The 17224-nt window shown below is 34.3% G+C and overlaps 1 protein-coding gene across 1 annotated transcript in view; it reads right to left on the reverse strand.

The window, feature by feature from the left end:
• Positions 1-318: 318 nt before the first annotated feature.
• Positions 319-17224, reverse strand: part of LOC149085142 (uncharacterized) — an 87887-nt gene continuing 70981 nt past the window's right edge. The window contains exon 3 of the mRNA XM_089232970.1: positions 319-4842. Coding sequence (XP_089089096.1) covers positions 4539-4842 — 304 coding nt within the window. The 3' untranslated portion in view covers positions 319-4538. The remainder of the gene's footprint in view (positions 4843-17224) is intronic.

Below are 17224 nucleotides of genomic sequence, written 5' to 3' on the forward strand. Positions count from 1 at the left end.
TTTTGGGCCCTTCCATATAATGTTAAGGCAGAGGCTTACGTAGGAAGGGGAAGGGTTAGGTTATGGGCTGGGCCTAAAATACAAAAGGAGGCTAATTTTGGGACCCTGGGTACGTACAACGTTTGTTCCATGCGAGAAACAGGTTGTACAATCACACAGCGCCTAAGGGCGGCTCTAGATTTACCACAGACACGATCAACAAAAAATATATTAATTTCGTTAATTTTTCGATTAGGAAATGATCAGAATTTCCCAACTACTACTAATAATCAAAAACACAAAAAGAGCTTAATCTAAAAATTCTTCATATTACACTTTATTTACAATATACATAATACGACACATTCTTATTTATATAAACAACAGATTTCCCAAACAAAAAAGTATATTTCCAATTGCTTGACTGTACTAAATTTACATTAAGAAATGATTGTGGTATACCATATACTGATGGCATGAAATAATCACCACACGGCGTTAAAACTTCACCCTCATCATGGTCATTATTTGCCCATTGATTGCACACGCTTTGATAAAACAACATTCCGCTATCATTTTCAGTATTATTTTGCCTGTCTTTACAGAAAAAAAACCAACATCATTTTATATTCATTTAATAGTTTATTTACAAATAAATTACAACAATTGCAAAGCACACACTGGGTGGAAAATATTAAAAAAAAAACTTTTATGTACAGGGGATCCCACTTATAAGGTTTTCAAAAAAAAAAAAACAGTAATGAAAAACGTTTTTCCGTAAATTTTAGTGAAAAAATAGCGTTTTCCAAGGCGGAAAAACGCTTTAAACGGGAAATCTTAATGAGGATTATAGTTGGAGTAAGGACTACGAAAATATGTCGTATCAAGTGGGAAAACGTTACAAGCGGGATCGACTGTACCATTTTTTGGACTTTCGTTCAAATATTGAATTTGGGCCTAAATTAAATAAAAATGACGATTATGTGCATTATTTTTAGAAACAAAATTTCAATAAAAATTATATTTTTGTGTTAAAAAAACTAATTTGGAAAAAAATTTAAACTTTACTATATCTTTTTTTCCCACTAAACTCAAGGTTTGTTTCTCAACGCTATCTCTCTGAATATACGTATACATATACACATTCATATATATATATAATATTTATAAATTTATACACATATCAACAATAGCTTGGCTAATTAAGCTTGAAAAATTTCTAATTATTATGGCACGAAGAAATCAATGAATAATAAATGACCAAATTGCAATTAAGACTGAAGAAAATGTTTTTTTTAGCATAATCGATTCAGTGATTCCAAACTTTTATTGTTTCATGCTACTCTCACGGCATTACTGATAACGAATTATAATTTCAAATATCTAGGAGAGTGCCCTAGCCAGATCCCTAGTGACACTTCAAAATGCCATGACACACCGGTTGGGAATAGGAACCACTGTCTTAACTGCTAATTTGAATATAAATGAATCCCCTTTAAGGTCTCGCGACATCTTAAAATGCCACGGCACATCATTTTGGAATCACTGATGTAGACCTATAGGAAAAATTAAGTAATATACAGTGTATTCGAGCCAGAGAATATCATAAAAATTCATTGCGTTGTTATTCCTATCGCAAAATTATTAATTAGCTATCAGACGAAATTATATTATTTTTATGATCTGATTTACGGTAATAATTAACGTCTTTAATAACAGTTTTCGGAGAAAGTGTTTATATGGAAATGAATTTTTTTTATTATATATCATAATTATTATTTATGTCAAAATACTTAATATGTTTTCTAGCATTTCAAGAGATGTTTTATTATTGTTATTATACGATTTCTTTCATAAACGCACCGCCTGGTCATTTATTCTCATCTTAAATCAATGCAAATGGAAGGAAAGAAAAACACCAGGATATATTCCATTTAGGTAATGGCTATCGTATTTAGCTATTTAATCAGTGTTCGATTCCAAAACTTGAAACATTACTAATGCGTGTCCTAGATTCAATGATTGCTTCGGGTGTGGTTGAAATTCTTTAGACAAAATAGCTAGAAGAAATGCGAACGGTTTGTTTTTAATTATTTATTTATTTTTATCACTATTCTTTAATCATTGTTTTTTAATTATTAAAATTATTAATATTTTCTTTTATCGACCAAACTTCTATCATATATGCTAATGAGTCTTCAAGGGGAAGAGAAATAAGTAGAATCTTACCTGAAGAATAAAAACAAACGTATCTTCTATGATGGTTTCAATTATGTATGATATGCAACCAGATGTGATATTTAGATAGTATCAAAATAACATAATCAAATGATTTTCAACGATCAAGTTTTTCAAGGAATATTTTTAAAAAAAAAATTCACATGTTCTCACACAAAATCATTTCCAATGCAACTGGTATTGATACTTACTTTTATATTAAGAGTAAATGCTATTTAAGATGTATCCAGCAAGAAAATAGCTTACAATAGTAACATAAAGATGTTCTGATCTCGCTATACATGTCCAAAAAAATAATATTTTTTTTTTACCTTGAATAATATTAGAACTAAGCCAAGACCGGAACAATAAGTTGTTTTCAATCTATGACGGTAATTGAAATGAATGCTGAATCCAGTTTATAATACTTTTATAAAGTTCATTGTTACTGGAAAAGGAATTGAAAAAATAACACAAAAACATTGATTTCATGGCACGAAACAAAGAATCCATCACTCCATTACGTTTCGAGAAGCAATGAAAACTCGTTACATTTTTCGTGAGTTTCCATCTAGTTATAAAAGAAATGAAAAAAAGTGCAATTAGTCTTTTTTTTCTTAGTTTTTAATTAACGCGTATATATCACGTCCATCTCACTATAAGTGAAGTTCTAGTTTTGGCACTAATAGGCGAAAATAAAAAAACAAAAAGGAAACGAGAAGAAACAAGGATTACAAATGCACTTCTAGGCTTTGACGTGTGGACACACATTGATGAAACTAAACGTATTTTCCTATCGAACACATGTAACTAATGTTTTATATCTCGCACAATGGCGCGCCAGGAATGTACTCATTAATTGGCACCACTTTGAATACCTTTTGAAGTTGGCTAAAGCGATGAACGTCACTTACTGTGGTTGTCTGTTGATAATAGTTTGAGACATTTATCCATTATGAAGTCTGTTTTATTGAGTCTGTCTGTCTGTTGTGTTCACCGGAATTTGAAAAATCGCATCTCCCGGTTTCCTTATATTTTTTATATAATAGGAAAGACTTACCTCTGTGGAAGTCAGTTCAAAATCGTCTTTTTAGACTATGAGACTATACAAGGTTCTAATACAAACCTTCGAGATTCCATGAGTACAAAAATACTGCGCAATTTTGTCTTTTCGTAGGAATAGTTAGGATCATAACAAAGCAAGCTCTGGGATTATAGATTTAGGTGAAGATATAAATCGTTATTTTTAGAACTAATTGGCGAGATTTTTCTAAAATATGAACGTCATCTTAAAAAAAATTGTGTGGAATAAAAATTTAAAGAGAATAGATTACAATTAACAAATTTGAAAATGAATTTATGGATGATTATTTCGTTGCTGATGCGGAAATTTTAAGCCTGCCGATAGTATAATATTTAAATTTTCAACAGTACTATACGCTTTGCGGTTTCTTTCATTGGATTAACTTCAGTTAGTCATCATTTGGCACTGGTTTGCTTTGGCACTATTCCCTATGAGAACTTCGCATCATCTCGTTATCTAAGGGCCAACCTAGGATGAATCTAAGAAGATCTAAACATTTGAAATATTGATGACTAAAAAAAACACAGGGCGAAATATATTCAGGATTTACCGGGGTTAATTTAGAATGAATTTATCAGATATTAAAGTCGAGGTACTTTCAAGCTATTCTTGGAGACAATAAAGACTAGAGCTCCTATTTATGTGGAGAGAAATAATTGTGTTATTCTCATATTTTTGTAATGAGATCAATATTCCTATTGAAGAAACGATGGGTTATTTTTTTTCACAATGGGCAATTATTTGACGCATTTATGAAAGACAAGAAATAAGCTCGATCCGTGATCGTTTCCGATTAATTGGTTAATATAAAAGTCCTCCGCCTCGGGTGACATATAGCACAGATTAATTCCACCGAATTAATTTCATATGGCTGATTTTTATATATAATTTAGAAATGATTTAATAAGTTTTTTAACTGATTTTGAATGTAACTATACTGAATGTATGTTTTCCAAATAATTTGAATGTATATCGCATTATCAGAACTCATGGAATTCGAGACAGTATGTACTCTTTAACATGAGTCGATGCTTTCAATTAGGATGGTAATGATGACGATATTCTCATGGAATCACATGCAGATAATTGTTTACAGTTGATGTGTATGATGTAACTCATCGTTCGAAAAAAAAACAAAACTGATCAGTGTCACGAACATCACTGGACAGACAGTGTTGGTTCGCTGATCTGAGTATCAACGACAATTTATGACATAGACCTACGCTTCGACAATTTCACTGCTTATGAGTGTTGTCTTTCAGCATATAGGAGCTGTCAGAGATGTCGGTGGTTGCAGGTAAGGAGGTCGATCTGCAGAGTGATGAGATACAGTTGATGATGCGGCGGCTGCAGCGGCCGCAGCTGCAGCGTGTGCAGCAGCTGATGTGCTTTCCGAAGACCATGGTTGTAGGTTCTGGAGGGCGTGCAGAGAAGCGTTGCTTAAGCACAGTGGATCTCTTGTTGGCTCGTACATGGATTTACTGACCACTTCGGCATGTAAGGACATCATCAAGCGATTCGCGGCCTGCCGCTCCGCTTCTCGTTCTTCTGCCGTTTGACGCCTGAAATGAATTCGAAAAACATGAGTTCCGATTGTCACTCCACTAAAAGAAAAAAAAATGAGAGTTTTACGCTCGGGACACACAAAAACATTCGAAGTGATGAAAGAAATAGCAATCCCACGTGAAATTGAAAAAAAAATTACGTATTTTTTACAAAGTTGTTTAATACATAATTCAAATATTTCATTGGTGTTGGTTAAAATAATATCCAAAAAATATATATTGTTATCAATTTTCTATTACAAAGTTTTTGATTCATATATATATTTGCATGCATAGAGATAATATATTTCTTTCTGATGGAATAAACATTTCGTTTCTTTGACCAAATTGATGGTAAATCGATATTTCAATCCTGAAGGAAATGAATACGTTTTTCGTATCCTTTCCTCAAATTCACGTGCACTTAAAATAGCCTTCACTGTTTATCAGTGGCTTTTGCTGGAAAGTATAACAAGTTTTAGTCAGAATAGGAAGTTAGTGTAAAAATGTATGCATTCTGTTAAGAGGATGTATTAAGCTTATCAAGAACAACGCAAAAACCACCTAGCAGTCGAGTAGGCTAGTTAGCACATATACTGTACTTAAGATTCGAAACATCTTGATTCGATTCAATCTTTCATTGGGAATCAATCTTTCGTGCAGTTTGAAAGCAAATCCACACACATCTATCTACAAGTACATTAGATCATTGGCTCAATATTATACGATCGCCATGGACCATATAAGTTCTAATTCGGCCTTTATCTTATCAACCATACCTCTGCGAGAAACGGTTGTAATTTAAAATATGCTCAAAATATGTACAGAAATCCTTCTGCACCAGTTTCAAGAATGAAAATACAGTGTGTCATAAAATAAAAAAATCTAAATTTTTATATGGGAAAGAACATAATAAATGCAGGAAAGAAGCGTTGCCCGTTAGTTTATGCTGCTGTTTCCCAACTTTTCTCCGATTATTAAGTTCAAATATATCAGCGAACATTGCTGTTAAAACTTGAAGGGTTTTTTTTCGGTGGGTTCAGAACAGACAAGGCAACAACTTTCTCATTGAGCGTTAGAGAAGGGGGGGGGAGTATAAAATATAGACTTTTTTTTATTTTGTGACACTATATTTCACTCTCAAAACTGCTACAAGGTGACTTCTGAACACATTTTAGGCATTTTTTAACCTGTCGTAGTGTCTACGACGTACGATTGATGAGATAAAGTAATCGGGACTTATAGGACACTCTATATATAATATATGTAGTACATACATAATCACATATAATATATTAATGATTTCACAAAATTGCACCGTACTTTAATCATTCTAATTGGCTTTTTAATAAGACTAGAATTGTGAAGATGCAAAATGAATCAGAAAGATGTATCGTATCCAAAATTTCTTAAAGAAAAGTCATCCTCGAGATACGGGAAACTTCCAGGAACGAATCAAACTTTTAATTAAAAGTATCACAGTAATCAGTATTTTTTGTAAGAAGGGGGAAAGATCCCACATCCATTGGATTAAATTTCATTTGTGTTTGTCTGAAGAAAAATAATTTCAAATAATCAGTAAACACCACAGTTTCGAAACTAGTTAGTGTACACAATCGAAGAAGACCCATTCTTAACAACAGTTATATTAGACAATGCCAGCTTTTAGTTTTTTTTAACTTGTTGCGTTCGAAATTGGTTTACTTTGACCTTGACCTTTAATAAGCGAGTCCACAATCACAGGGTGCATGTGCACAATTCACATTGCGCTTTGTTATTTCCCTGTTCTTCAATGGACATGCACTTGATGGATTACATGCAAAAGGAATAAGAGTAGGTATTCTTTTTGTTTCTTTCTTCAAGACACGAAACCCTCGCATCAGATCTTTAAGACGTATAATTTGATGACTCGGTTGCTTTTCAATTTCCTCAAAACTCACAACACATTGTATCTGTATGATTGCCGGATGAATGCTCTTGGTTATTCTTAAAGGCGGGAAAAAGACTGACGTTAACCATTAGTTTCTCTTCCTTTCTTTTTTTCTTATATACAATAATTGTTATCACATTCACAAACCGCTTCGAAATGTCAATTCACGTTATTACCTGATTGAAAAAAAAATGCGTTTTTCAAAGCTCCAGTTCTAACAGTGGTTTCTCTCCATTTCTTTTGTTTGAGGAACCCTTGAATTGTTGGTTAAATATCCGTTATCTTGCTGGGGGAAATACAGACAGGGTGTCAAACTATATGTTCAACATGAAATAAATATGCATTTAAAAAATGAAAATATTGTCTTACATGTGTGAGCATTTGCTTTTTTTCCTTTGTCGTTTCACATTCATTCCACGTATATGAAGCCCATTTCGATGAGAACGTACAGTTCAATTCAAGGCAATACGGGCACGGGTTAGTTGCACTTTGAAATAGCTGTTATTGCCGAACTGCACCACTGTCCTACAACTCCTTCCCTAACTCCATACTGGGTATTTTGTCAGGTGAAATTCGCCTATCCATTTTATTCACATAATTTGTAAAGGATGCAATTTACTCCCATTGAGAAATACATTGCGAGACTGTCCACAACAGGCAAGAGCCTAGCAAGGTGGACACAAAGTGGACCCAAAACGGTTGTTCCTCTGCTTTTACGTTTTTGCTAGGACTTTCAAATAAAAGATGGTAGTAGTCACAGTCTTTCTAAACGGTTAAAGACAATATTTAGTATTGTAGCGAAATTTAAACAAAAATAAACAACTTGTTCGTAGCCTTTAAAAGAATTTCATTTTGTAGTGGTGAAAGTTTTGAAAATATTTTCATAAATCATCAAGACCATAATCTTTTTTTATGGGCAATGTATTTTATATATATATATATATATATATATATATATATAATTTTTTTTTTTTTTTTTTTTGTTGAGATTTATGCTTTTTGTATTGGGTTGCTGTATTTTGTTGACATTACATTTGACATTCATATTTTTATGGGCATCTTTTTTTTCAGCCAACTCCTTGGGCATTTGCCTGCTGTAGCCTTTGTTTTTGTATTTGTATCAAATGGTCATAAACATTAATTATACATTGTGCTACATTTCACGAGTTATGCCGACTTTTTCGTTTTACAGCGCCACCTGTCAGTAGAATCAGAAAAAAATCAAATAAAAAAAAGAAAAAGAAACTCTAGGCCATGATAAGTATTTAAGTGCAAACTGCACGTTTGCATGTGAATTGGTTGATTTGTTATTAATTTTTAAAATGTGTCCAGGACTTCACGGCCACCCTCTATTATTCTTTGTTACAAATTTTTGTTTTTTTTATATTTTCACTTCTGGGTCGTCTTGGGGAGGGGTGGCACCAGTCTCCGTGCTCAGCCCTCCATGTACGCCTCTGTAACCTCCCCCATATGAAGACTATTGAATGGGTAAGTCTATTTAATGGTCATCACGAATGTGTGTGGTTTTCCATGCTTTCCCATGCGCAAAAATCACCAATATTTAAAGAACATTTGAAATTTTCTTTATCCGTCAAAAAACCGTTTTCAGAGAGAAACGTGCATCATAAAAAAGGTGCCATGGACTAACTGCATGCAATCACTATACTGAAAATATGTGACATACAGGGTGATTCATGAAAGGGACCTATAGAATTTCCAGATGTGAAAAAATTACAGATGAAGACACAGACAACATTGAAAGAACGTGGTTTTCCATGCTTTCATATGGGAAAAATCCCTAATATTTAAGGAACATTTTCAACACAATATTTTTTAACCGACAAAAAACAATTTCCAGAAAAGAGTATATGATAGGAAACCTGTAATGGGCTGCATGACATCATCTTGTATTAAAACTATATGACATACAGGATGATTCATAAAGAAGCATAGCCTATAGTTTCGAAAGCTTGAAACGGTAACAGATGACGACGTGGACGATTGTGAAAAGGAACATGATTTTCCATGCTTTCCAAAGTGAAGTGAAAAATCACAATATTTAAGGAACATTCAAAAGTTTCTTTATCTGACAAAAAAACACCTTCGAGAAAAGAGTAGGCCTACTAGCTACAACATATGATAAGACATCTGCCATGGGATGCATGTCAGCCCCTTTTATTCAAAATTTATGATACAGAGTGATTCATAATAAAGTATAGCCTACAGTTTCCATTTGCTATGTAACAATAATAGATGACGACATGGACAACTGGAAAGAACGTGGTTTCCCATGATTTCATACGAAAAAATCACCAATATTTAGGGAACATTCGAAATTTGCATTATCTGACAAAAATAGTTTTCAGAAAAAAGTATATGATAAGAAATTAGCCATGGGCTACATGCCATCACCGTATATTGAGAATATATCATATGAAGGGAGCTTTATGAAGTAAAACTTAAAATATATGATATACAGGGTGATTAATAAATAATTATAAATTTGCCAGATAGGCCTACTGCAGAATATTAACAGATGAAGAAACGGACAAGTGTGAAAGAAAGTGCTTCCTTATGCAAAAAATCACCAATCAGTAATAAATGAAGACACGAACAACTGTAGAAGAATGTGGTTTCTTATGCATAAAATCACCAATATTCAAGGAACAACTGAAATTATCTTTATCTGAGAAAAAACAGTTTTCAGAAAAGAGTAGGCCTATATAATATGAAACCTATAATGGACTGCATGGCCTCACCATATATTGAGAATAAATTATACGCAGTGTGACTGATGAAAAAGTACACAGTTTCCGGATGCTGTAAAGCAGTTACAGATGGTCACACGGACAACTGTGAATGAATTTGGTTTCCTATGCCAAAAATCACCAATATTTAAGGAACATTCAAAAGCTTCTTTATCTGACATTAAACAATTTTTAGAAGGGAAAAAAAGATAAGAAACCTGTGTGCCACGGGCAGCATGCCTTCACAATATATTAAAATTATTTGATATACAGGGGGATTCACATAAAGAAGTATAGTTTCCTGATGCTTGAAACAGTAACAAATGACAACATGGACAATTTTGAAAGAACGTGGTTTTCCAAGCTTTCCTATGTGAAAATAACCAATATTTAAGGAACATTCAACTTGCGTGTCACATTCCATATGAATAAAATACTCTCCAGAAAAGAATACGTCTACTGTATATGATAAAAAAACCTACCATGGGATGCATGCCAGCACCATATTTTAAAATTTACGATATACAGGGAGATTCATAAAGAAGTATGCAGTTTCCAGGTGCTGTGTAACAGTAACAGGATGACGATATGGACAACTATGAAAGAATGTGGTTTTCCATGATTTTAAATGCGAAAAATCACCAATATTTAAGGAACATTTGAAATTTTCTTGACAAAAAACATTTTCAGAAAAAGTGTATATGATAAGAAACCAGTCACATGGTCTGCATGCCATCACCATGTGTTAAAAATAACTGATATACAGGGTGATTCATGAAGAAGTATACAGTTTCCTGGGGCGACCAACGATAGATGGTGCCTTCATTTCCCATCAACACCACTGGTTGGAAATTTCAGTGTAATGATATATGACCGGAGTTGGTGTGCGGTATGATAGTAACGTAACAGTTGACGTCTTCCCCGGTAACAGTGACGTTTTCCTGGTTGAAATCCAGAGAAGAATATAGATAAGATATTTTCCATATATATATATAATGAGCTTGAGACGACCACCGGTAGATGGTGCCTTCGTTTCCAATCCAACTCATTAATGGCAATAAATTGCGATATAGCGATATGACCAGAGTTGGTGGTTGTTGCAGTTGTAACAGTTGACGACAGCTGTGAAAGAATGTGATTTCCCATGCTTTCATGCGCAAAAATGAGAAATATTTAAGGAACATTCGAAATTTTCTTTATCTGACAAAAAATAGTTTCCTTAAAAGAGCATATATATCATAAGAAACCTGTCAGGTGGGCTGCTTCCAGTCATACCACGTATTAAAAATATACAGAGAGATTCAGAAAGAGAGAGAGAGAGAGAGAACTATATACGGTGTTCCAGATTCTGTGAAACAGTAACAGATGGAGACACAAATGCGAAAGTATTTGGTTTCCTATGCGAAAAATCACCAATATTTAATTAACATGTAAAAGTTTCTTTATGGGACAAAAAACAATTTATAGAAAAAAAATGTGATAAGAAACTTGCCATGGGTTTCATGCCCTCACCCATATTATAGATATTTTATATATACGGTGATTCACGGACGACTGTGCAAAAACGGGGTATCCCATGGTTTTATACGGGAAAAATCACCAATTTTTAAGGAACATTCAGAAGTTTGCTTATCTAATACAAAACTGTTTGTAGAAAAAGGAATGTGATAAGAAACTTGTCACGGGATGTATGCCATCACAATGTATTAAAAATATATGATACATATTGTGATTCATAAAAAAAGTACACAGATGCTTGATACAGAATCAGATGAAGACACTAACAATTAGTTTCCCATGCTTTCTTCGGTGAAAATTCACCAACATTTAAGGAAATTTCAATTTTCTTTATCTGATAAAAAGCAGTTTTTAGGAAAGAGTAGGTCCATATTGTACTTGCCAACTACTACAAAATTTCCGCAGTTTCCACGGATTTCTACCATAAAATACGGAACTACGGCAAATCGCGAAGAACCACAGCAATCTAGTTTTTTAGAAACTTCCTTTGTTCAAGAATTTCTTTGAATTCCATTATCTTATCGAGTACAAAATAACGTCACGCAAAGAAGAAATATGAAATTAATAATAAATCAGCCAATTGACTTAAAAAGTCGTGGTTTGCACTGAGATAACTTGTCATGGCCTAGAGTTCTTTTTGATAAATAAAAGAAAATTCAAAATTCACTCTCAGATAGCATTGTATTCTATGACTGGAATGCCCTCGCCATGCAATTAAAATATATGATATACAGGGTGATTCATAAAAAATTATAAATTTGCCAGAGACTGCAGAATATTAACAGATGAAGAAACGGAAAAGTGTGAAAGAAAGTGCTTCCTATGCGAAAAATAACCAATTTTTGCACACTGAAACTGTAGAAGAATATGGTTTTCTATGCGAAAAATCACCAATATTCAAGAAACAATTGAAATTTTCTTTAGCTGAGAAAAAATAGTTTTCAGAAAAGTGTAGGCCTATATAATGTGAAACCCGTCATGGACTACATACCATCACCGTATATTGAGAATAAATGATATACAGGGTGATTGATGAAGAAGTACACTGTTTCCGGATGTTGTAAAGCAGTAACAGATGAAGACACGGACAACTGTGAATGAATTTGGTTTCCTATGCCAAAAATCACCAATATTTAAGGAACATTCAAAAGCTTCTTTATCTGACATTAAACAATTTTTAGAAGGGAAAAAAGATAAGAAACCTGTGTGCCACGGGCAGCATGCCTTCACAATATATTAAAATTATTTGATATACAGGGGGGATTCACATAAAGAAGTATAGTTTCCTGATTCTTGAAACAGTAACAAATGACAACATGGACAATTTTGAAAGAACGTGGTTTTTCATGCTTTCCTATGTGAAAAAATCATCAATATTTAAGGACCATTCCAAAGCCACTTCATCTGAATAAAACACTTTCCAGAAAAGAGTAGCCTACACTTACTGTATATTTTAAGAAAACTTGCATGGTATTGATGATATACAGGGTGATTCATAAAGAAGTTCAGGTGCCGTGTAATAGTAACAGGATGACGACATGGACAACTGTTAAAGAATTTGGTTTGTCATGCTTTCATATGCGAAAAATCACCAATATTTAAGGTACATTTGAAATTTTCTTTACCTGACAAAAAAAAACCATTATTCTGAAAGGAGTAGGCCTACTGTAGGCTTATATGATAAGAAACCAGTCTCATGGTCTGCATGCCATCACTATGTATTAAAAGTAACTGATGTATAGGGTGATTCATGGAGAAGTATACAGTTTCCAGGTGTGTGTCACGGTAACAGGATGATGACATGTACAACTGTGAAAGAATGTGGTTTCCCATGCTTTCATTTACAAAAATCACCAATGTATAAGGAACACTCGAAATTTGCTTTATCTGAGAGAAAATAGTTTCAGAAAAAGTATATGATAAGAAACTATAGCCATGGGCTGCATGCCATCACCATATATTGAGAATATATGATATGAAGGGAGATTTATAAAGAAGTAGGCCTATACAGTTTCCAGATGCTGTGAAACAGTAATAAATGAAGACACTGATAACTGTAGAAGAATGGGGTTTCCTATGCGAAAAATCACCAATATTTAAGGAACAATTGAAATTTCCTTTATCATAGAAAGAACAGTTTTCAGGAAAGAGTAGGCCGAAATGATATGAAACCTATCATGGGCTGGACGCCATCACAATATATTGAGAATATATGATATAGGCTACCTGCAGGTAATTAATAAAGAAATATAATATATAGTTTCCAGCTTTTGCGTTCTTTTCAGTTTCCAGCTTCCAACAAATACAGATGAAGAAACGGAGAACTGTTAAAGAACATGGTTTCCTGTGCGAAAAATCACCAATATTTAAGGAACATTCAAAATTTTCTTTATCTGACAAAAAACAGTATAAGATAAGACACCAGTCAGGACTGCAGTCCATCACCGTATGGGTCTACTATGAAATATTCCCCACTTATTAGCCAGCATGCCGGGAATAATCGAGGGAGATCAGCATGCCAAGATTACCTCCCGTATTTTCTGGCGTGCCGAGAAATTCGAGTCAGATTATATAAAATGCTTAAATATCTTTATTCTAAAAATCCATCGAATTGGCTTCTGTGGTCCTCATTAAACATTGTTTTTCCTCACATGCCGGGGACGGAATAGACCCCAACATCCTAAAACGAGTCCCTCGAACACAAGTGTTAATCTGGTACATGCCGAAACGTGTTGTATATGTGTATGTATATACGTAGCCCTCACGTATTTATGTTGTAAGAGTTGTGATTATTTCGTGTTCTGTTGGTGCTACCATTTTCCTTCCATACGCCTTCTATACTGTAGACTCAGCCATTTTGACTGATTAGCCACGTGACACACTCACGAATACATTTCACCTCAGTAGCGGAGCAAAAGTTTTATGAGTACATCTACTTAACGGATCGCAGTTGTGTTCCGTGTCACAAATTGTTACAGTTTTATGACATCTGGAAACTGAATCTCTCTGGATACTTTTAGTGCAAATAAAAATTTGAGTAGGTCTACAGTTAAATGAAGAAAGTTCACAAAATATTTCAAAATATAAAAAATTATATATAATTTGAAATATATTTATCAATAGGCCTATATATATATATCAATTTTCATGCCAGTGCTGCCTTAACGTATGGGCCCGTCTGGGCACGGCCCGGGGCCCTCAAGTGCAGAGAAGGATCGTGAAAATAAAATCTGGTCAAAATTTCATATCGTAAGCATGCAAATTGAAAATTCAAATTTATAGCCGAGTGAGGGGACCTCGGAAAAATCACTTCGCTCTTAATACGATGTTGTGTTTCGTGCATCAACCCTCTCTTAAAAAGAGAATGTTCATTCCAATCTGTCACAACGATAAATTTATCACAATTAATGTGTTGGGTGAGAAGAGCCCGCCAAGTTTCTCTGAAGCTGCACAGACTCGATAACATTTCGTTAAGCGCAACCTTTAGGAGAGTGCGAGCCACTTCGTTGGTTCGAAAACGTGTCGCGGGCCACTTGAGTGATGTGAAACAACTCCACAGGTGAATGTACCGTAGATCGCTTAAAGAACCTGGAAATGTGCCGCGGGTAACATAGGAGGTGCGGGTCACTTAAGGGCTGTCACGAACCTTGAAGTCGAATTTTCAAAAATGGCTAAAACATATTGCAGTCGATTGAAAATAAAATACTATAAAAATTTCATGTCTGTCAGTTAGTTTGTTCTTTCAAAATAAAAGAAAGGAGTAATGAATTATATAGTGTAAACACTTTGAACGTGGTTTTCTCAGATTGTAGTTTTTAATTTGATCGGTAGGATTTGGAAAAAACAACTACTGAGTAGCAGGTTTTTGTGCGGCTCTACTACATTTCTATAAACATTAATGTTAATCTCCCGAAAATAATGTGCGCGTCTAAAACAAATTCATAAAAGACAAATATGTGACTACTAGTGAACATTATTTTTGGCAGATTCACATTAATGTTTATGGAAATGTAGAGCCGCACAAAAACCTACTACTCTACTTCAACAAAAATTCTGAATTTTTTTGCAGAAATGTTTATTCGATATGTGTGCAATGGACCTCGGATTTAGCAATTGACTAATGGGAAGTATTTTTAAAAAAAAATTTGAATTCAGATATTTGAAATTTTTATATATTTTTTCAAATTTTAATACTTAGTTCATTTTTATAAAATTCTAACGAGTGGTCAAATATCCAAGTTCGAGGTTTTAATAACACATGTCGAATAAACATTTCTGCAAAATTCCATAATTTTTGGTGCGGCACTTTGTTTTTAGTCTTACGGATGAACTTGGAAATTGCAATCTGAGAAAACTACGTTCAAAGTGTTTTTTCTTGTGTACGTTTACGCTATAATTCATTCATTATCTCATTCTTTTATTATGAAAGAACAAATTAACCGATTGACACGAAATCTTTAGCATTTTATTTGCAATTGAATGAAATATTTCAAGTCATTTTTGAAAATTCGACTTCAAAGGTCGTGACATCCCTTAAGTAATCTGTAAGTAATGTGTGAATTCTTCAAGTGATCTGAAATTGTGCCGCGGGTCACTCAAGTGATGTAAAACTGCACCGCGAGTCACGTAAGTCATCTGTAAATAAGCCGGTTAGTTCATTTTTACAAAATTATGTTTTGTAAAAATGTCACGATCCATTTGTTGAGCATGGCCGGGATCGCACTATAAATTTTTTACAAAAGTTCAGTTATAAAACTTGAAAATTCAACCATTAAGTGCATCGGTTACATTCAACCGAAGGTGACCAACATTCTTATTAGTTGTTTTTTTTTCAAGTTTTGTAAAAGGTCTTTTATCAAACTTTTACAGTATACTTCCAGTATTAGAGTGACTTGAAGTTAGATTTCTGGTCAGATTAGACTAGGCCACGAAAGGAGCTACAGTGAGTACCGAGAAGAAGTGTTGTCGATTTGACAAGAAGGTATTTCGAATAAGGATACCTCCCACGAGGAGATGATTTCATGAGAGAGATATACGCTTCACAATCCTCGTTTATCACATCATTTTCTAGAAATCGTGAGTTTAAACTAGACGATGGGCGGGATCTATAGAGAACGTTTCAGAGCGCAGCACTGCATAATGAAGCATTTAAAGACAACAACCGACCAACCAGCAATGAGAAAACGTCCCGAATATGAGAGAGAAAGACGAATTATGCTCAAGGTGTGGGGTGGACAGGTTCGGCTGCATTCAAAGAACTCTTTTTCCGCAATGGGCCAATCTGGATCCACGGTTGACTGCTAAAGGCAACTTTCTTTTCTTTTCTCTGCGATGTAGTTCTTTTTTTTTCTACCACCTTTACCTCAGCTGCTGTACATCATATATCTACTGCCATCACGCTCAGCCCTGACGCCAGATAATGATTAAATTATCACGGATATCACATCCCGTGATCTCTTACCTGCTGCAACTCCTCCATCCAATACCAGTTTCATCGCGATCTTGGTTGGTGGGGGCCCCTTTTTTGCAGGCAACGTGACTATAGCCCTTCGCCATCTTGCGCCCGCTACCACCTACTGTCTTATTCGTGCATTTTGTGTGCCATGTACTTACCCTACGTACTTGTCTGTTGTTGTTTTATTATTATTATCATCTTTTTTTTTTTTTTTTGCTTCAGCACCAACCTTTCAAACATTTCTCCCGGCCTTTCATTTGGCTGATTCATTGATACACCGGTTAACCCCGGTTCATGGTACGAACGCACAATCAGTATATGCAAGGCCCCATCTAACTTTAGTGTATATGTATGTGAACCCTCCCATCTTTAAGGATGTGAAAGTAGATGGATTTTGCCAGAAAAAAAAATAATAATAAAAACAGTAGAGAGATGATACTGAAAAAAAAAATGGCTCGTCTCTTAAAGTCACGTTTTCATCTTTCAACTGCGAGTTGTGAAACGAAAAGAGTTTAAGTAATTTGCTGGTTTCGCCGAGTCGTTACTCGTTCTTTCCATTTTGTTCTTTTATTTTACGTCCTATCTTTTACCAAATATGACTGCGATGGAGAAAGAACAAGAAGAAGAGCCTTCAAGATTAATAATCGCATTTCACATGAACCATGAAATCGTGAAACGAATGCGTGAAATCGGACAGTTTTAACATGGTATTGACGAAACATTCTACAGAACTTTATCTCAAGGTTTTCG

This window comes from Pholcus phalangioides, unplaced genomic scaffold, assembly GCF_987345545.1.
Source record: "Pholcus phalangioides strain wild (caught in Gottingen) unplaced genomic scaffold, Ppha-v1.0 ptg000007l_1, whole genome shotgun sequence".
Taxonomy (NCBI): domain Eukaryota; kingdom Metazoa; phylum Arthropoda; class Arachnida; order Araneae; family Pholcidae; genus Pholcus; species Pholcus phalangioides.